We start from the raw sequence: 22,075 nt of genomic DNA, 5'->3' as shown, positions 1-22,075 counted from the left end.
GGAAAGTAATCTACAAACATGAGAATATATGAGAAACCATTATTTTCAATTTAATTAATTTAAGATTTCAGTTTTAAATTAAAAACATAATTATAACTAGTGTGAAAATTATACTGTAAACAATTCAATAGCTCTTCTCCTCGAGGATCTGTGGAACTTCCTTACTTTTGTCTAAAATTGCCTCTTGTGTACCTTTTAGTGTTCACTAATTCAATAGTTAGCATAGCCTGCCCCCTGGTGGAAAAAGTAAAAAAATCATACTAGTACAAAATAAATGAATTTGATGTCTACCCAAAGACTCTGAATAGAGAATTACTTTATAATGCCTTTTTTAAGTAAATATCTCCACTCCGATATCCTACATCTGTTTTGCAATTTCAATGTATTGTAATTTAGGAAGTTACAGCAGAATAATTCTGTTATCACATTTGAATTCTTAATAGGCTAATAAGACGTTCTTTTGGAATGGAACACCGGCTATATGATGCAGGCACAGAGAAGAAAATGAGCAACATTGAGGATAATCTGTAAGAAAATGCTGCTTTTCCCATATTTTAGTTTGAGAAAAGTTGTAAATAATCCCACTGAATTGAACCATTCATACTAGGCACTAATTAGAATCCTGTCAAGACTCCAAAACATACTGTATTTCTTAGTAGAAGTATTCAAAAAGGGTCATTCTCAAAGAACTAAAGGTAGTGGGATATCTTAAAAGTCACAATATGTGACCCTGACCCAATTTTACACCAATAAAAGCATAATAGCTTACTCAACTAGGAGAAATATCAAAAAAAAAATGTACAAAAAATAATCTGTTAACAATTTCTAAATTTGAGAATATCTTTGTCTTTCAAAAAAATCTTTCATGTCTGGTCTTAAGACACTGATCTTTTCTTGATATCTATTTATTTGTCTCAGGTCTGCACAAAAGAGTTTAGAAACGTCCTCAAATATTGGCCATTTGGTAATTAGCATATTCTTACACTGGATGTTGGGATAAAGATCTAAGTCTGTTTCTTCAGTCATTGTTTCTAGCACTTAGCCTTCAGTCAAGTGGAATCTGTCAGCTCTATAATGGAAGGAACTCTATATTAAATAGATTAAGCCGTGCCTAAAAATGGATATGGAGCTCAAATAATTCAAAGCTCTTGCCCAATTACAGGCTGCATGTTTGAGGCTCAGTCAAAGGCGATTCATAGTGGGCTTATAGCTTATAATGCCTGCGGTACAATCTGGTTGGTCTATCATTAAAATCAAAGCAAAGCAGGATTTTGCCCGCATTACATTTTTGAAACAGCCTACCAACTTAGGGGGAAAAAAAATCTCTTTTGACTTTGCAGCTGCAGTTATGCAGTAGCCAAAATTTCAAAAGAAATAATTAATATCATGACATTCAGGCCATAGTTTTTGGTATCAAATTTTCAAATAATTCAAAATTTCAATGGGTGAAACTATAGATAAATGAAGATAGAAACATTTAGCAAAGAAACAAATATGACAATTTTCTTCACTGCTCATCACTGACAAAAGGTTTAAGTATAATAAAATCTAAGAAAAAAAGAGAAGGAAAACCTGGTTTCTATTGACGATTATAAAATAATCTTTGAAAATGTCTGTTTTCTTATGGCAACTTTTCCTCATGGCACACTGCCCATATTTGCATAAGATCATTTTCCTCTAGGTTGCTGTGCGTGATCTCTCAGATCCATGTCGCCACTATGCTTTCACAAATGAAAGTGATTTGGTCGAATTACTTCCTAAGGTTTAAGATAGTACAGTTTGAACCAAATATTGTTATTGTAGTACATTAAAAACCAGAAGAATTTTTCCTTTGATATCATATAGCTGCATAGCTCACATATCTAAAAATAACTTGAGATGCCAAGCAACGTATGCAGGTAACATAGGGAAGAAAAATTCTGTAAAGAAGAAAGAGAAAGTATGGAAAAACACTACATCTAAAGCAAATAATGATATTCAATTATTTTTCTTCAAAAAAATCCTAGAAAATTTTCCAATTGCAGCTACACATTCCAGGTATTAAAAATCTAGTGAATTTTTCTCTGTATTTAGGTACTTTTATTTCTACGAATTAACATGGTCCATCTGAATATACTGTAGAGGGTCATTTATTTCTGCCTCCAGCATTTCAACATTTGCCTGACTTCCATTTATTTAGCTCCTGTGACTGTTGGAAATAAAACAAGGAGGTTATCTGTGTTTCTATCTACTGTTTTGAAAAACTCTAAGGTAGTTTAAAATTTGAGAGGGAAAAAAGAGAGCAATTACTCCAAATTTAAAATGTCATTATCTTGCTGGAAACAATATCAGCACAAGAATAGAAAAGAGACCTGCCCAGACAAACCCTGAGATGAAAGAGTAAACCCAGTAACAGCAAGCCCTGATTCAGAGCCTATCTCTTATGGCTGGCAGCCACAGCTGGCTAGGTGTGATCATGTTATGCTTGGCAGATCTTGGTGTTTGTATATGGCCTTTAGTAGTGCAGTGGGAAGCAATGGATAAGAGGAGAAAAATGGTTTTTATCCAATGGGAGAACTTTGCCCTTGGCCAGGCACCAGACAGCTGTTAAGAGTTTTCTCCCCCTGCTGCTTCAGGCTATTCTCTACAGGTTGCAGTTTCCTTTTAAACAAATCAGAGAAGTGACTAATGGGAGGGAAGAATTGGCACAAGGAAAGACTGAAATGGGCTTTCATTTCTAGCAAACTGGGAAGAAGAGACTAAATACACAAAGGAAATCTGATTTTTATTTACAAAGTAAAAGATGCAAATTTAATAGGTGCCATCCTATCCCCCTGCTTATTCATCTAAGAGTTAGTTTATAACAACTATGAACAAGGAAAGACGCTATATTCGATATCAGAGAACGAAAGGCCAGGGGTACAAAAACAGAGGTAAATCTGTCTCTCTTTCTCCTTTTTTTTAAGGTTCCTCTTCTCTTAGAGGAATTTCTATAACAGAAAAAAAAAAAAAGGAAAACATTATTGAACATAAGTAGCCTGGGATTTGGAGAACCTCATTTTAAAAGTGAATATTGGCTCTATGGAAAAGAAAGCTAAAAGCTAGTTGAAAAGATTTATTTATGCTAGAAATCATATGCCTCTCATCATTTCAGAGAAACACAGCCTATATACAGTTAAAGAGAAATGATAGTCATGTTTTAGGAACTTGGAATCAGGAAGCCCAGAATCTAGTCCTGTCTCTGCTCAACTCTCTAGAATCAAAACTTAAAAAAAATTAAATTAAATTAAATTAAATTAAATTAAATTAAAGAGATCCTCAGTAATTTAGAGAAATGGTGACAAAGTAATAGTTTGCTATTCAATAAGTGGACATCCATGCAGTGAATTAATGAGGAGAAAATAAAACCATAAATTTTTATATGATAGAGAGGTATCTAAGAGCCAGTGATGCATAAAATGAGATTTCCTTATTTTTCAACAGATTTTTAATTAATTAGAAAAGCCTTACGTAAAACAAAACAAAACAAAACAAAAAACAACAACAAAATGTTAGCCATATTCCTCAGATGCATAAATGAGAGGATAGCGTGAGACACTGAGAGAGAATTTTTCCACTATTTTTCTTTCCCTTTTGGGAAGACTATCATAGTCTAAAACTCTAAAATCAAAAGGAAGTTTAGTATATTATTTTTAAATTACATATTTTTCTTTGGTCAGCACATCTATGTTTTTTAAGTCAACCTTAAAACATCTCTTATCTACAAAATAATAATTTAAAAAAAAAACCTCTTATTTAATGGTGCCAGCCTAAGTTACAACCCAGATCTAATTTAGGATATTCATGAAGATACAAAAATCTGAGAATCATCACCTAACTATGAATATTCCATTGCTCAAAAGCCAAATATTTGAGGTGGATCAGGAAAAGGAAACAAGATGCTCAAAGAGTTTTGAAACTTGTGGATTACATAGTCATCTCAAAAACCTGCTGTTTCCAAGGTAAAAGCTGGAATTTCTCAGCAATCATTCTAGTTCTGGGTTAAGCCCCATTACAGCTATCCAGTCTGCTAGACAGATCAAGTTATTGGCATTATGTATCATTATATGATGCAATCCCTCCATGATTTGCTTTGTTGAAGCAAAGTCATAAACTTATCTCAGTCAAGACAGTGATGGTTTGAGGTGTTAGGGTAAAAAATGCCTTTCTAGAGCAATTATGCCAGGACCCAGAGCTGATCCATGGTAGCATATTTAGTATGATGAACTTTCCAGAGGACCTAAATCAAAAGAACTTAGTGGTTTTTCAATGCCTTTTAGTGTGTTAGAAAGTCTGATCATTTCTTGGGAAATAAATAAGTACTATTACACATCTACGTTTGGGAGATTTTATCTCATAGCAGAGAGACAATAATGGTTCTCCTGTAAAGGAAGGAAACTGTTTAGACTTCACCTTTGATTTTCTTTAGCATAAAACCATGCGAGGGGTTGTTCATGGTGAGGCTTCTTACACAGAGGAAGATATTTCATTATTTTACTTTTGGTGGTAGTTGAAAAATCAATCAAGATTGTTTTTGTAGTGGGCAGTTAAATTAAATAGCTAATTGATTAATACATAAATATGAATTATGAAAAAGAATTTTTAATTTTTCTAAAGATCTGAATTCCTAAAATAGAATTAGACACTTCTTTTTGACTATGTGAGATTTAACAATACTTCAAGTTTTTATAGGACATTTTCACATTTTTTTCTCTTTTCTCACTAAAATGACAAAGTTTTGCTAATATTTAAGCTATCAGTGGAAATTACAAATGTGTTTATCATTCATCAGGGTACACAAAGTAAAATCAATTAGATCAAGTTAGAAAACTAAAAGATAGTACTGATAACTATCTTGTTTTGCTCTCTACCAAAAATGGACCCTAGTTTGGAAATTCATCTGTAAATTTTGATCTTTAAAAATAAAGTTTAAAAGTTTAACAGTAAAGGTAGTAACCATTTTAGGGAAAATGGAATTTAAAAAGTTATTTTTACAAAATTAGAGGTTTAGAAATTGTAAAAAAAAAAAAACTGTGGTAAAATGATTCAAGAGTAGCAAAACATAATTTCTTAATATTTTAACTTCAAAAACAGGTACTTTCCACAGTGTGCTACTGCGAATAGTGCTGCAGTGAACATGGAAGTGCTAATCTCTTTTCAAGGTCCTGATTTCAATTATTTTGGATAAATACCCAGAAGTGGATTGCTTGATTATATGGTAGCTCTATTTCTAAATTTTGAGGAACCTTCATGCTAAAGGTGGAGACAACCTAAATGTTCATCGATGGATGAATGTATTTAAAAAAAAAATGGTATATACATACAATGGAATATTACTCAGCCTTGAAAAGAAACTCCTGCAATATTTGACTTCATAGATGAACCTGAAAGACACTATGCTAAGTGAATAAGTTAATCACAGAAGGACAATTACTGCATGATCCCACTTATATGAGGTATGTAAAGCAAACTCATGGGAGCAAAGAATAGATTTGTGATTGCTGCCAAGGTCTGAGAGGAGTGAAAAACAGAAAGTTACTAATCAATGAGTGTAGAACTTCAGTTACACAAGATCAACACGTTCTAGAGATCTACTGTACAACATCATACCCATAGATTACGATACTGTACTGCGCACTTAAAAATCTGTTAAGAGGGTAGATTTCATGTTAAATGTTCTTACCACAACAATTTTTTTTTAAGTATTTCTTCTCTTTTTTTTTTTGATGAGAGAATGGTTAAAAACTAAAACTCACTTTTAAGTAAACCTTACTATTTTTCATTTATGAATAAATCCTAAAAATTCTTTATTGACAGAATGAAACTACAGAGTAAATCTTTTATAATAAATCAAATATCAAAAATAAAATCTCTTGCCTTTAAAAATCCTCCCCAGATTTTTTCTAGCAGCCTGTTATTTTTGGACTGATCTCAGTTTGGTTTCTATATCTGACCTGTACCACTCACTGTATAGTGGATTCTTCTATATTTTATTTCACTTAAAACTACTTATTACCAAGACTCTCAGTCCAACATGATTTAGAAAATTTATCTGAACAAAATGAAGTTTGTTCAGACATGCTATTTGGACACCAGAGGGCAGAACAATCCATTGAAGTAAAAGAATTCCTTAAATTTATCCCTGTTCATCCCTGAGTTTCCAGGCTTATTCATATCGTAGGGTAGTAACGTCACTGTAAGGCTAGGAGTATAGGTTTGATTTGACCAGGAAGTACGTAATTATGTCAAAACTAAAAAATTAAAATAGCTACGGCACATTTAAAGTTGTGTTTATTTACCTGACTGATAATGTCAACGGAAGGCACTGCTAGGAGAATAACCAAGAACTCAAACTTAACAGCAATATGGATAAAGAAAATGTAAAAGCAAGGGTAGTTTTTAAAATAATCTACTTAAAATTTTTAACTTAAGTGTAAGGTAGCTTTCAGTAAAGATTCTGACACTTTATAGAAAGCATATTATTCAGCAATGCTTGAATTAAACTATGATGTGTTCTCTGAAATTACAATAAAAGGAATGACAAGTGAAATAAGGTTTAAAAAATTAATTATTATTTGTACAGCAAACAAATCAGTCCCTGGGGTAACAATGTCAGGTTCTGTTTGGTTGTTTGCTTTTATCACGTTGAAGGTAGAATGGCATGGAGGTTAACGGCATTTGATTTGTAATTACGTAGATCTAAATTTAATCCCAGTCTCATCACTTCACAAGCGATGAGACCATAAGCAAGAGCTTACATTCATTGGGCTGTTTCTTATCCATAAAATATCTACATTATTATATTGTCAAAGGATGTACTGAGATAACATATAAGTCCTTATTACTGTCTGGATCATGAGGTATAATCAATAACAAATTTGACTAAAATTTCTGAACTAGAGGTTTGTAGAAAACAAGAAGAATCATAGCTTCAATTAAACAAAAATTACTAAAATTAGGCTGCTTCAAAAAAACTTTAAAGAAAGAATGGAAAAGATTATGTGAAAATAAATGCAGTTAATTTTAGATAGGACATTCAGTACTATACTAAATGGATATTTTTAGGGAATAAGTGAATATTAGAGAATATTAAAGAATAAAGAAGAGATGACTGGTCAGAAAACTCCAACACTTCTCTTTTATTCTGCTGTGTTTCATGATATAATATTTGGAAAGTTATTTAGTTATTTTGGGCATCAGTTTCTTTCTGTAAACTGAGGGTGAATTACATGGTCTCTATCATCTATTCTTGTTCTCAGGTTCTCAAATTTTACAAGTGTAGTTACTTGATATACTGTGAAATATAATTTCAATGACTATGAATACAGTTATTTAAAATGGTAAAGTTAGTTTATAAAAAGCATAGTTGTATAACAAATTTTCACATTAGGTATATGATGTTTCTAAACTTCAACACCAGACCTCCAAATATGAAATATGATGTAAAATATTCAATAAATTGAATTGTATGCAAATAAAAAAATAAATATTAACAAATAAAGTAATGAAGCACAAAGGTTACATATTTATTTATGATTTTAAACATATTCAATTTTGGTCATAGCGATTTCAAAGAGAATATAAATATAACTAGTTACTTGGAAAAACCTGATATCCTTTGGATACTATAGCTTTCTAGATACTGCCTACAAACCCTTCAGGAGGAGTGGTCATCACTCTTCTTACACAGAACCAATTAGAAAAGGTTGGCCAATAAAAAGTAATTTTAAAATATCTCAGTATTTTTGTTTTACATAAATAAATTCTTTAGAATGGCATACATGGTTACTCTCCATGTAAAACAAGCGTAGACATAATCTGAGTTTAGTTTGGAACAGAAAGATGTAGTCTTCTGAAAGTAGAAGTGGGGGCTCTAACTATATATAGCACTGTAGATGGGAATAAATACTTATTTGGCATTTCCATCTATCTTAAAATATTTGACATTCTAGATACTAAATCATTTTGATGATTCTGTAGACTTATTGAGGATAAGCACTATATTCTCTGCATAGTACACACCTTACGATAGACTCCATTGTTTCCCGTAGTACTTAAACTTCTTACTCAAAAGAAAATGTTAAGTTCCAGCAAAGAATGAAAATGCTAATACATCACTGTAAATAAATAATAATTGTTTTAAAAAACACAGTACTTGTTGCTGTGGCAAATAGTAGTTTATTATAATAGATTTAAAAAGAGAATACGGACTTAACAAAATAATTTGATTATTAAATTAGATACATACTGTGCCAGGTCGGGGATATGGAATTCTTCCATCATACTGCACCCAGCGATGGTCCGCACTTTCCTTATGAGCATATGGGCCATTAAAAACTGCTCTGATGTCAGCCATGCTATACACACAAACAGCAGAGCCTTTGAAGATTGAGCTGAAAAAAAGTACCAAAGTTCAAGCACTCTCTGGTTCATTCTTTGGCATTTGTTGAGCGCAAACATGATAGGCACTGCAGACAAAATGTGGGCATGTTCTTACAGCCAAATAATCCTGAATAAAGTGTGGTAATAGTTACATTATAGGTAATGACGATAAGCTCAGTAGCATGCAGATGGGCTGTCTGGTAAGTTTTCAGGGAGTAGGTGGCATCTAAATTGACACTTGATGGATAAATAGGAATTACCTAGAAAATTGGAGGATAGAAAAAAACATACAGAAAATAGTATTATATTTATCTACATGCTCTTGAATTTTGTTTGAAGTTAATATAGCATGACGCCTTCTAAAGAACTTACAAAATAAAAAGGTACATTAACTACTTAAAAAAATATAATTTAGATATGTAATCAATAATTATCTATGATGTCTGTTTTCTTAACATGAGTGAATATTAATAAATACTGACTATTAACTTCCTCACATAATTTTTTATCAATTTAAAAATGATGAAATCATCTTTTTTGCTCTTTCTCGAATTTGAGTTTATATATGTAACTTATCAATGCTTAAAATTAATTATAATTACATAGGGTTGGAGCACTTATAATTAAGAGGTGGAAAAGCTCCACAAGAATTCAACAAATTTTTGCCTACTAAAGATGAAAACTGTTAACACTATCATCAAATGTTCTGTTTCTGTTTTATTTCTGGAAATTAAAAGACATTTTCTCTGAGTCTAAAACTTTCAGTGATTCCTGTTCTTAAAAACAAGATCATCCTTTATGATCTAAGAGACATATCATCTCAGCAATACACAAATGAGCTAAGGATTCTCTAGCAGCAGTAACTTAATCATTAATATTCTTGGAATTACATTAACGGGAAATACTGGGAGCTGACAGTAAACAGGAAGCTGAGAGAAAATTAGCTGCCAAAAAAGGAGTTGATGTTCCCATAAAACTCACACGCTTTGCCTACAACACTTTAAAAGAATGATGCATCATTAATGGCATTGCTATTATTACATCTTCTCATTGGATAAAGGTTGTGACATGCATCCGACATTACCTCAGTCTTCAGGACGGCATTAAAAATAAGATAATAAAGCATACCAAGAACAAAGAGCTGACTTGTAACTTCATACTCTGGGTGGGCAGAAACTTGGTAGGAGAAAAAGAGAACTATCTTGGGAGTACATCTCCCTGGCACATATCTACGCCTTGTGTGTGGAACACACAGTGACTTCAAAGACTGTTCTGGGAATGGAAAGATGCCAAGAGGACTAGGGCTGAGACACTTAACTTGAGTAACTACAGGCATTAGCTCTTCCGGCACCTTTTTAGTTCAGACATAAATTAGCAAAAAAATGGAGCCCAAAATAGCAACTTCTTTAGTCTCATATTTAAACATTCATATTCTATATCTTATAATTAACCAATTAGTATTTTGTTTTCTGATAGATTCAGAGCCGATAGTACATTCGAATAAGGTATAATGTATACATAAATGAGGGTAATGTCAAGAAAAGAAATTACAATTTGCCTGAAAAAAAATATTTTAATAATTTAATCAAAAGGAGGCTGTGAGACTACTCTAAGACAATACCGATACTGCCAATTCCTCCAATACAAATATCAGTACAACATTGATAAAGATTGATAGCAGAGCTGTGCAAAAAAGTGAAAAGTATTTCAAAGGCAGTACTACGTAACAGGAATAAAGGTGCACTTTGAACATGGTCAAACTTCTTTTGCCTATGTTAGTAGAACAGTGATGATATGGTGACAATAATAGACAAACTCCCATCTTTGTGGGGTAATGAGGACGTGCAAGTAAGATAGCATATGCGTGTCCCATCTCATGATTCCAACTTAACCAAAGACTAAGACATATGTTTCTTTAGTACTACTTCTATGTCACACAACTTGATATATTTATTATTAGCATATGCATATGCCTTTGTACTCAGCAAAGGATTGGAAATGATGGAAATGTCTATGTACAGGGGATTGCTTAAATCAATTGTGGCAGTTGATATAGGGGATAGATATTCCACTGGTGTAAAAAGAACAAAGAGACATTTATGTATTGATATTAAAAGATTTCTAGGAAACACTAGATGAAAAAGAGAAATGAAAAATGTTTATGTTTTTGCACAAAAGGAAGGGACAAAAGAACATGTAATTGTATTTTCTTACAAATATACAACAATTTTCTAGAAAAATTACAAACTTTTTTTAACTTACCTGGTTGTGGTAAAGACTCCATATACTATAGGATTTCTTTCATCTCTTGTGGGGAGTAAGTAAATATCTTCTATTAATGGGAAAAAATAATGATTCACTGTATTTTTATTTTTCAGTTTACATGTTTGCTTTTTCTTTAGTAATATTATATTTCTGAGACTCTAAACAATATATAAAGTAAAGATAACAGTGAAAGTCATTATATTACTACATAAGAAATTAAGAGTAGAAGACTGGTTTTCTTACTAGTTATGTGACATTGACTTGGACATTTAACCTCTTAGGTGTTTACTTCAAACACCTACAAATGGAATGATTTGCTTAATAATCTGCACAACTATTTCTAATTAGCAATAAGATAGCATATGAGTGTCCCATATAACAGAAACAAAAAAAGAGGTTATTTTTATCTACCAATGTAAAAAAGCATTGTCCTGTAATTATACCTACTTATTAGTAATTTACTTATCTATTTAGTAACAATACGAAAATAGCTACACAAGTTAATTACCTATGCAGCATTACTTGTGTAATTACTTGTACAGTATTGATACTAAAGTATGTGTAAATTATGTTTTTAAAAGATTATTTAAGATGAGATCATGCTTGTATACATTATAGATCATCCATCCATACTGAATATATACTTAAATACTGATAAATGCAATAGTGACAAAATCATCAATGGTATAACCATTTTTACATTGCCAACAAAAACAAGTTCGAGAATATAAAAGCCATTGACACTAACTTTATATGAGACTGAAAAGGTTCCTTCTAGAATTAGCTTCGAGAGAAATAAAGAGAGGAAATGAAGAAGAAGATGCTATCTAATGCTTCTCTGCGTATTCTTTTTATTAACAATTCAGAGAGGTCAGAGTTCACCGTCTCCCATGCTCTCCAGCAGAGGGCATCCACAGAATAAGGAACCCAAGGTCTCGCTACCTACAGACAGTGGCTCCTTCCAAAGTAAAAGACTGCATGTACGGAGAATGGATGGACATTGTGGTCCCAGAGCTAGTAGCTTCTTCTTCTTGCTGTAGTTTTGTTTCCCTCTTAACTTTGAGGGCAACTTACAAAGAGAGGAATTGCTTCATTACAATGGGCACCAAGATCTAGAGCACCTCAGCGTTCTTCGTGTCAAACTTAGTAAGAACCACACCTGCAAACTGTACTGGGCTATATAATCAGGCATTTGGAGCTAATATAAAATGAATGCTGAATTAGGCAGAAAATTTTTTTAAAGAAAAATAAAACATGTGACTTACGAAGCTCATCAAAATGTGTATCTGCCCCATCACTTCCAGGAATTGAGCAAATCAATCTGGCCTTAAGAAAAGTTGTCCACTTGTTTATCAGGCTCCGTTGTCCTCCTATATCATTCTGAAAGGAAGAAAATAAAGATATGGATTTACCACCATGATTTCTATCACTGATTAAAACTGGTGGTTATTAACAGGCAGTGCTTTATTAATGCCGTTTACAAAGACAGAGAGCCTACATATTTAAGTCTCTGAACTTTCAAATGAGGAAAAGGGTGGTTTTGTCCTTCGACATTAAATGCTTTTCTCATGCTTAAATGAATGCAATACAAGCAGCATAGCTCTACTGAATGAGCAGATGCATGTAAGGCTACAGAAAGTAAGGCAGGCTTGGAATCATTGCCATCTCTCCCAATTCTTGTTCCCTACCTACAAAAAGCTATTTACTTCTCCAAGTCTCTGTTTTCTTATCAATAAAATATGATTAATGCTTTGAAATATAGTTATATGATGACTAAATGGAAAAATTTGTGTAAAATGCTTAGCATAAGGCCAAGAACTTGTGTTCAATAAATGCTAGCACTGACTTGTATATTATGCATATGATTTAGGTAAATATTTGCATACTTAGGGAAAAAAAAAGTCTTGATATAGACTTAAAATAATCTTTTCCAAATTTAGTGCCCTACTAATTAAATACCAAGGCAACACAAACATAGTAACATACAAATAAAAGCAATCTTGTTTTACCACATTTTATTTTACTCTGAAATATTTCATTAAATATTCGTTAGATGTTTAGCAAAACATAAGCATTTAAATCAATTAAATAAAATAGAAAGGGTTATGTGTGTTACATGTTACTAAGTCAGCTCCGACTCCTTGTGACCTTATGAATGAGTGATGTCCAGTGTCCTGTCCTCAAAGTTGGGCCCAGCTCTTGTAGACTCATGCTTATGGCTTCTTTTATGGAGTTAATCCATCTTGTATTTGGTCTTCCTCTTTTCCTGCTGCCTGCTGTTTTTCCCAGCATTATTGTCTTTTCCAAAGAACCTGCCTTCTCATGATGTACCTGAGTTAGGATAGCTTCAGTTGTGTCATTTTTGCCTCCAGTGATGTTTCAGGCTCAGTTTGCTATAGAGTCCACATCTTAGTCTTTCTGGCAGTTCAGGGTGTCTACAGAGCTTTCCACCAATGCCATATTTCAAATGAATCAATTTGTTTTTCAAATAGCCTTCTTCATCCAACCTTCAAATCCATACATAATAACTGGAAGTACAAGGGAGTAGATGACATTAGCTTTTGTTTCTAATGACATCTTTGCCCTTGATGATCTTTCCTAATTCTTCTATTGCTGTCCTTCCAAGTCTCAGCCTTCTCTTGATTTCTTGGCTGAAATCTCCATCTGAATTGATGACTGAACCAAGGTAAGCAAACCTTTAATGATTTCAGTGTCTTCATTGCCTATGTTGAAATCGTTTATTTCTTCTCTAGTCATGATTTTGTCTTCTTGATGTTCAAAATGTACTTTCTGTCTTCGCTTTCATCAGAAGTCACTTTAAATCATTGTTACTTTTTGTCAGTAAGATGGTGTCATCTACATATCTTAAGTTAACGATATTTCTTCCACCAATTTTCACTCTTCCTTCCTCTGAGTCTACCCCAGTTCATCATATAATATATTCTGCATACAGATTAAATAAATAGGTAGATAAAAATGCACTCTCGTTTAACACTTTTGTCTATAGAAAACCACTTTATTTCTCCATATTTTGCATCAACAGTGATTTCCTGTCCAAAATATAGGTTATACATTGAGACAATCAAATGCTAAGGCATATCCATTTCTTTCAAAGCAAGAAATAGCTTTTTACAATACACACAGACAAAGGCTTTACTGCAATCTCTAAAAGACAGACTAAACTTCTAAAATTCTTTGGAGCACTCCAATATCCAGCGAATGTTCTCAATTAGGTCTTGAGTTCCTCTTCCATTCTGAATTCAGCCTAAACATCTAGCATTTCTTGCTTCATATAAGGTAGAAATCTTTGTTATATCACCTTAAGTATCACTTTTTTGCATGGGAAATTAGAGCAATGGTCCTATAGTTACTGCACTCCTTGGCATCTCTTTTCTTGAAAACTGGGATTTTTATTGAACACTACAAATTGGTAGGTCATTGATACATCTTCTATATTTGTTGACATATTCTTGTCAGAATTCTAACAGATCCAGTCTCCGTGGCTTGAAATAATTCTGTTGGTATCCATTCTAACCCTGGTGATTTATTTCTTCCCAATACATTCAGGGATTTCTTCACACTTCACTTTCTAGAATTACAGGTTCTTCTTGATAGAAATCAAAGGCACCTGTCATTCTTTATCTCTTCTGTATAGATTTTCGGTATACTGCTTCCACATCCCCTTTATTTTCTCCTGGTCAGATAATGTACTTCCTTGTGGGCATTTAGCATTCATAGTTTAAGTTTGAATTCCCTTTTATTTCTTGAATTTTCTCATGAAAATCTCTTGTTTTTTTTTTCTTTTTTTTTCTATCTCCTTACATTGATTATACTATAATAGTTGTCTTTATTACTTCTTGATAGTCATTGAAAAACTAGTTTCAAAATTGACTAACCTTTTACCTATTGCTTCTTGCTTCTCTTTAACAATTTTTAATGTTTCTTCTGTCATCCAACCCAACAGCATTATGCTATTAAATAATTCACCATAAAAAGATATATTTCTTATTTTTAATTTAATGTCCCTATGAACACTAAATTAATATGATTTCTGTTTGACTCAACTAGATCTGCAATGCTTATAATAAATAGTAGGAGACTATTTCATGGTATAAATATATTAATGACTGAATTTTGACTTTTAAAAATACTTTTGGAGCCACTATTTCCATTAATGTATTTGTCTTTAAATATAAACTCTATAAAAATGTTTATCCTTCATGAAGTCTATGTTCTGTAAAATTAATAAAAAGTTCACTGCCAAGTTTCAAGTGTGAATATTTAAAAACTGTCTACCCGGTGCTTCTTTTATCTCTGAAAATTAAATTACATTAGAGAAAAACATCTAAATGACTACCTCAAACAGGAGAATTAAAAGTCATATAAATAGTTGACATTCTTGAGGAAAGAGGGAAGAAAAGGAAGAAGTGCAAAGTGAGAGAAATATCCCTTTTAGTATGAAAATCCAATTTTTAAGATAATCATGGTAACGGAGCAAATCTCAGAAGCCTCTTAGATTTGGGGAAGAGCTGAGAAGGCAAAGAAGGACCTCAAGACTAGAGACTAAAGCTATCTTTATAGCCTTAGTACCTAACACAAAGGATGTATCATGACACCCAGGGTGAATTATGTTTCACATTCCTGTCTGCTAAACAACAGAATTATTTTTAGTAACAGCTCTGTATGAATAAGTAATAATTATTTTCTTTAGTTCTTTAGGTTTACAACAATTTAAAAAAGAAGAGTGATTTCAAAATTTAAAGACATTCAATTTCAATAAAGTATTTCATATATGAACTAAAATTTGCACTTAATAAAATATCACATTTCACAGTTTGCACTATGTCTCACTGTTTTAAATTTTAAATGAGTCTAAGTCATTGTGAACTTGCTCTTGGAACATGTGTGTAGCTGAATTTACATGTGTTGGAGGTTAACTGTGTGTGTGTGTGTGTGTGTGTGTGTGTGTGTGTGTGTGTGTGTGTGTACATATACATAATAGAAACACAATGGTAACCACAGCAATTGTTTAGATCTCAGACAAACAAAAGACTTCTCTGGCAATAGTGTTTTGGCACTGATACTGTTTAGAATTGCTGACACATGGTGATAAAAAAAAGCAAAATAACATCTAGTTGATTTTCTGATAATTTTAAATTCTCACCAGAAAATGCAGTCCCTTATTCCTTTTACCCAACATGCACTCCAGCTATGTCATTAACAACCTGCTTGTTTGTTGTTTAATAAATACATGTTTAATAGTTAGTGACTAACTACAAATAAAGGTAAAAATCTATAAGTATCTTTAGAAAAGTATAGGTAAATGCCAAAGAATTTGAGTATTCTCTGAAATTTCTATGTAATGGGAAATTGAGGATAGTCTCCATTGAAGAGTTAGATTTGATATTGTCTTTAAAATAATAGGTGGGCTCAGACATACAGAGATTGGTCCAGGAAATATTCTAGGTGCTGGAAACTAGGGGAAAAGGACGAGAGATGGAACAATTCAGAACACGTATGGAGAACTGAGACAAATTTGGTTTAGATAAAGACTGAAATAAATTGAAATAATGGAGGAAAATGTTATAAAAGTAAATTAGGGTAAAATCAAGGAAAGCTCTAATACCAGACAAAGTATCTGTATGTTATTTATTACACAATAAAGAATTACTAAAAGATTTGATAATTAGCAAAGAAATAAAATAATGAGTTTTAAGAAAAAAATACATACTATATTTTATATAACCTACAAACAAACAAGTCTATAATTGCTCTTAAAATTATATTTTGTACATGGTGCTTCTTTTATTGGAGTATCATTGCTCAATAACAAAAATAATCAGTATGTCAGCTAGCTATTGGATGACTTCATATGTCTGCAGATGTGAAGGCAGATCTATCTAGATGTGACTTTTATTTATAATGCTAATATCCTCAGACATTTAATAATATACATTCAGATGTTAATATGAAGGGCAAAATGCTTCCTCCTAATGTAATAATGAATTCTTTGTATGATTTCTGTGAGAAAATGTGTGTTATTTGAAAGCATTCAAAAAATTTTTTAATTAATTTAAAAATACAAGGTTAGTTATCTCTTCATGTTTCTTGCGACCCTTGATTTATAACTTTCTAAATTTACAAACCCAGCTTTTACATGTTTTTCAATAGAGCCCTAGTCATACTAAGCAGAACTTTAGTTAAAACTTTTCTATTTTAATGTGTTCTTTTTATATATTTCAATATTTATTAAACTTTTCTTGCCTATAGTATATTTTGACGGTCAGAAATAAATATTTAAGGTGTTTACTCAAAATACATGAAGAAATATATCAGCTATCATGAATATAATGCCAGGGACTGTGTATGGTTTACTGCTTTATCCCTAGCACAGAGCGGTTGCTCTGATTATTTTGCTAAATGAATAAATAGATATGTTGAATATTTTCTTGACAACATTCCTTTAACAGGAGTATACATCACTACTCCATCATAAAAATGAGCAGTGACATTATCTTTTTAATATTTTATTAGGCAAAAGTGACAATGTCCATTTTCAAATACTGTCTCTCTTTCTGTTTGCAATTATTGCCCCTATTTAAGACAAACTGGGAAAAAATTCTAACTGTTCTACTAGCTCCAAATTTGTTGGATAGGAAAAGGATTTATAATGTACCTGAATAGTTTTTAAATTGACAAAAGGAAATTGCAATCCTTTGAACAAAAGACTCTTTAAATGTTCTCACCTACCCATCTAGCAGCATTCTCCTGCCCCTCGAGGAAAAAAAAGATTAAAAAAAAAAAAAATCCAGGTCAAAGATGAAAGCCACCTGCTGTCAGCAGGGAAACAAGTATGGTTTCTGGGATAATAGCTCTCAGGAATGGATTATAAGCATTTAATGACTGGATAGTAACTCTTACAGACATCCAGAAGCATGACCTGGATGGCAAAGTTCAATTCACAAGGAGTTGTATTTCTCCTGGAGGGAAGTGTCAGTTGGCTGACTTTGTTGCCTGGTTCTCCATCCCCAGATTTGTTTGCAAATCTACATGATCTCCCCCTGAGAACTTTAAGCCCAGAAGAGGGCTAAAAGAGAGGTACACTTTTGTACTAAATTGTCACCTCCTTGCTTATTTTTGTGAAGTTCTAAAGAGCACAACCTCTCGCTAACACAATAGATTTATTATTGAGATGTCAGAATCAGGAGCTTTTAGTCACTGGTCGCTTCTATGTGTCTCCACTCTATTTATCACAGCTTCTTTGTGGTCATATTGCCAAAGCCTTACATCCTCTATACAAAGATACGGATGAAAGTCATAAAAAAAAATAAATATAAATAAGCCTGGCCACAGGTGTTCAAGGTGGTTGGTGAGTGCACAGGGTGCCTGTTATCTTATTCTCTGTAGCTTTTTATATGTTTGTAATATTTTTAATTTTAAAGTGATTAATGAAAACAGGAAAGAAAAAAATTAAAGAAGAAACAAAACACAATTTACAACATTTCGGCAGCTTTAAAATATAATATTTCAGAGTCATTTAAGTGGGTGATGGTTGCCTATTATGAACTACTATGATCCTCTAATCACAGTAACAACTAATGGGCAGATCAGTCAGGAGGCTGGTTATTGCTGATTCTATTTTCCTTCTACTGTCCCAGAAAATTCAAGTTCTTATAAATCTTACACAGACATGTAGAGTAGCTACAAGCTGTATGTAACACATGAACTTTTATTGAGTGTGTCTTTTGACCTTTGGGTCACTGTGCTGGGCTCATCTGTTAAACATGATTTTATCTATATACCATCTTCTTTGTAGATCACTCAGCACTTTATAAATATTGTCATTTCACCTATATCCTGGGAAACAGAAGCTCATGGAAAATGTAATGACTGACTGTCAGCTCCTATGCTCTTAAATCCTGAAGATTTTATAAATCAATGAAATCTCCAAGACATTCATAACATGTTATATTCTATTAAAATATAGATGTGCATTAAGAAATCTGTAACCATATTAATGAGTTTCAGTTGAAGGATACCAGTATTTTCAAATCAATAAACACTGGAAAATGACACACTGTAAGCACTTAAAAAAATTAAAATTAAAAAAATAAAAGGTTTGATGCTAGAAACAAAGGTTGTAAATTCTCCTTTGATTAAAATTTAGTTCTTCTACCTAATGCTGCTCTTCACCCTTTACGTTTTTGTGCAGGCAAAAGAATGGAATTCTCTGAAGCACTCTGAAATCTGTAATCTATGCATCTTTTGTGCACCCTCTCCCCAGTTTTACCCATTAATAGTATTTAATCTGAGATATTTTAATTTGAACACTACCCACCTTATTTTGAAGTGTGACCTAAGTACTACAGTAATCTAAATCACTAAAAATATTTTTCAGTAACTTAACTGAGGTAAACACACAGTTGACTCTTTTTACAAATTCAACAAATAAGATTAGGGCAATTTAATATTCTTGTGTTTTTGATGTAATACCTGTTTTATTTCAATACATCATTCGTATTCTTTATATGATGTGTCATTTATAATAACAGCAGTACCTCGCAGGTTTTAAATATTCTTATGTTGAGCTATCTTCAAGTAGTCTAAAGACCCATTTGTATCAGGAAATACTGGAGATATGATCACAGCAACTGACATATTGGAGAAATTGTCCAATCTATTTTTCTCTGTGCTGCCTCAGTCTTTACTGAGTTATTTCTAGGAACAGATTCTAGAATTTTTGTAAACTTAATCCAGATGGTCTATGGGGCTGTATAAGTAAATAATAATAAAGGTAACCCAAACACAGGATGGCCTATTTAGAAGCTTAAAATTATGATTATGGTGTGAAAGAAACAAAATGTAAAATCTGGAATTAGGTCTCAAGAGCCCCATTAGAAAGGCATTACATGTATATTAAAATATATTGTTATACTGAGAGGAAGAACTTAAATATTTTAATATATTAAACGAATTAATGGAAGATAGTGAATTATACCCACTGAATCAAATGAAAGAACTATGTTGCACTTTCCTTTTCAGCCCATGTGTCTTTTTTTGCAATATGCTATAACTATATGTCATTTAAGTGTTTCACGGACATGCCTCTCAAAAAGTTCTGACCACTAAAATATAAAAACAAAAATAATAATAATGAGTTTTCTACTTCACTTAGACAATAGAAGAAATAAAACCATACAACAAACTCAGACATTTCAGACAAAGGAGAGGAGAAGAAAAAACAAACAAAAAACCTATATGGCAGGTATTGAACACAGTGGTTTTTAAGTGATAAATTCTGTAGAGGCTTTCAAGGCAAAATATAATTCTTCTCTTAAAAAGAACTCTAGTGTTTAGAGATGACTGTTTTTGATTTACCATTGGAGAGTTGAAATGGAGAACATGTTTTTCTAACTACTTCAAAAACTTGTAAAGGTTATTAGAAATGCAAGATGGATAAAATACAATGTTGAAAAATTCATTTTCTAACATTTAACATATTAAAATTAGGTGAATCTAGGCACATTAGATAGTCTTTTCCAGGTAGAATCAGAGTTCATTAAATAAAAAAAAAAAAAAAAAAGCTACAGCCAACCCTATAAACCCCTGCCTCGGAATTTCTGACAGGAAAACAGATGGAAATGGAGCAAAAGCACATCTGTAACTCATGGGCTCTAAATCTCTCATTTAGGTTGTAAGTGACATACTGAAAGTAAGCAAAAAAAACAACCTGGTGGAGATCAATAAATACGGAAAGTGTCATCGGCCTAAAAACACAAATCTTCAAAGGCAGTAACTGTCCAAATAGGACCGTATATCAAAATAGACACTGCAAGTCGAATTGAGGCAAAAGGTTATTAATTAGCCCCCCAGGCAAGTTATGTAAAAGAGCCATCCAAACTGAATTCCTGGCATGGAGAAAGGAAATACTGCAGAACAAAAAAATAAAAAAGAGAACTGGCATAATCTACAGCTGGAATCCGGAGTGGGCTAGCATAAGTGAACTAGCTAATGGACAATGCTTCCAAAAATGAATAGAATCCAAAAATAATGCAAAACAGCCTTGAGGCGGAAAGTGGTAAGAAAGCCTCACTAAAGTGACTGGAATTTCCACACATTAACTTACAGGGTGGGTCTTCAAGACAGACAGACACACAGACAGACAGACACACAGACAGACAGACACACAGACAGACAGACACACAGACAGACAGACACACACACACACACACACATACACACACATGGTAATAAACATCACATAGACATAAATAATAGTATCTGAAAGGACTAACTTGCAAAGTAAATAGACACAAATCTTTTCAGAGGGTTTATTTCATGTTTTTTCACCTGTTCATTCAATCAGCATTTATTACCTTACCAAGAAGATATGTGTAATTTACCATTTAGGAGAATACTCCAGGGTGTAAAATACACTATTTAATACTTCAAAATACTGGCTTTTCAACAGAATCAATGAATTCCAGAACCTGTCAAAGTCTTTAGGAGTCATTATAAGCTAAACGCCTTATTTTAAATATGAAAAAACTGAGTATTTGGAAAGTAATGACATGACTGAAAAATAATTAATTAGTAAATATGTTATGCCATGTACATACTGAGTTTGAAAGAGATTCCTTGAATGGAGGTACTTTTTCTCCTGAGGCTGTCATTATTGATCAATATTACCCTATGAAATTATCTTCTGAGTCTGTTTCTTTACTATTTAGTGTCTCTTCCTGTCTGCAACTCATGTTCAAAATTTTCATTGTTCAAACTATTCACACAGTTTTCACCAGATGTGTCTCTAAATTCTTTTGATTGTGTCCATAATTAAGATCCATCCTCAAAGTACAAGTATTGCTAAAAACTAAGGCAAAATAATAACAGTAATTTCAACCTTTAAAACTAATAAAATATCATCTTTTCCCAGTAACTTCTGGTAACTAACCTGTCTCTAACTTCCTAACACACATTGCCGCTCTTCCACTTCTAAGCACAGTTACTTGATCTTACTCCAAATGTGTGCATGTAAGAAATGTGTGTCTGTGTGCATGTGCACACTCACACACACATGATTTTTGAAATTTAACTCACTGTGGTATGACCATGTACTTAACATTATTTACAAGTCAATCTCTTAGATTGTTAACTACTCGAAAACAGAAACCTAAGTCACTCTTTCCCAATCCTTCCCTTAGTATCTGTCACATCCAAAATCACATGATCTCACTTAAGCCTTTCATTTAACAAGTAAAGTAGTCATGGAAGACATGGGTGTCCTCATTTCCTAGGTTAAGAAACTGAACTAGGAAGAAGTAGAGCAGCGATGTAAACGTAGATCTCATTTCAAGTTGAATATTAGTATCATTTGGGCTAAAGTTATTATTCTTACTACCAAGTCTAATAC

The 22,075-nt window shown here is 32.6% G+C and overlaps 1 protein-coding gene across 1 annotated transcript in view; it reads right to left on the bottom strand.

Moving 5' to 3' along the window:
* Positions 1 to 22,075, bottom strand: part of SEMA3D (semaphorin 3D) — a 115,013-nt gene that overhangs the window by 27,099 nt on the left and 65,839 nt on the right. The window contains exons 8-10 of the mRNA XM_011364373.2: positions 11,931 to 12,045; positions 10,663 to 10,732; positions 8,267 to 8,411 (exon numbers count right to left, since the gene is read on the bottom strand). Of these exons, the coding sequence (XP_011362675.1) occupies positions 8,267 to 8,411; positions 10,663 to 10,732; positions 11,931 to 12,045 (330 nt within the window). The remainder of the gene's footprint in view (positions 1 to 8,266; positions 8,412 to 10,662; positions 10,733 to 11,930; positions 12,046 to 22,075) is intronic.

Source organism: Pteropus vampyrus, unplaced genomic scaffold, assembly GCF_000151845.1.
Source record: "Pteropus vampyrus isolate Shadow unplaced genomic scaffold, Pvam_2.0 Scaffold4, whole genome shotgun sequence".
Lineage (NCBI taxonomy): Eukaryota > Metazoa > Chordata > Mammalia > Chiroptera > Pteropodidae > Pteropus > Pteropus vampyrus.
This window is presented reverse-complemented; position numbering and strand designations above follow the sequence as displayed.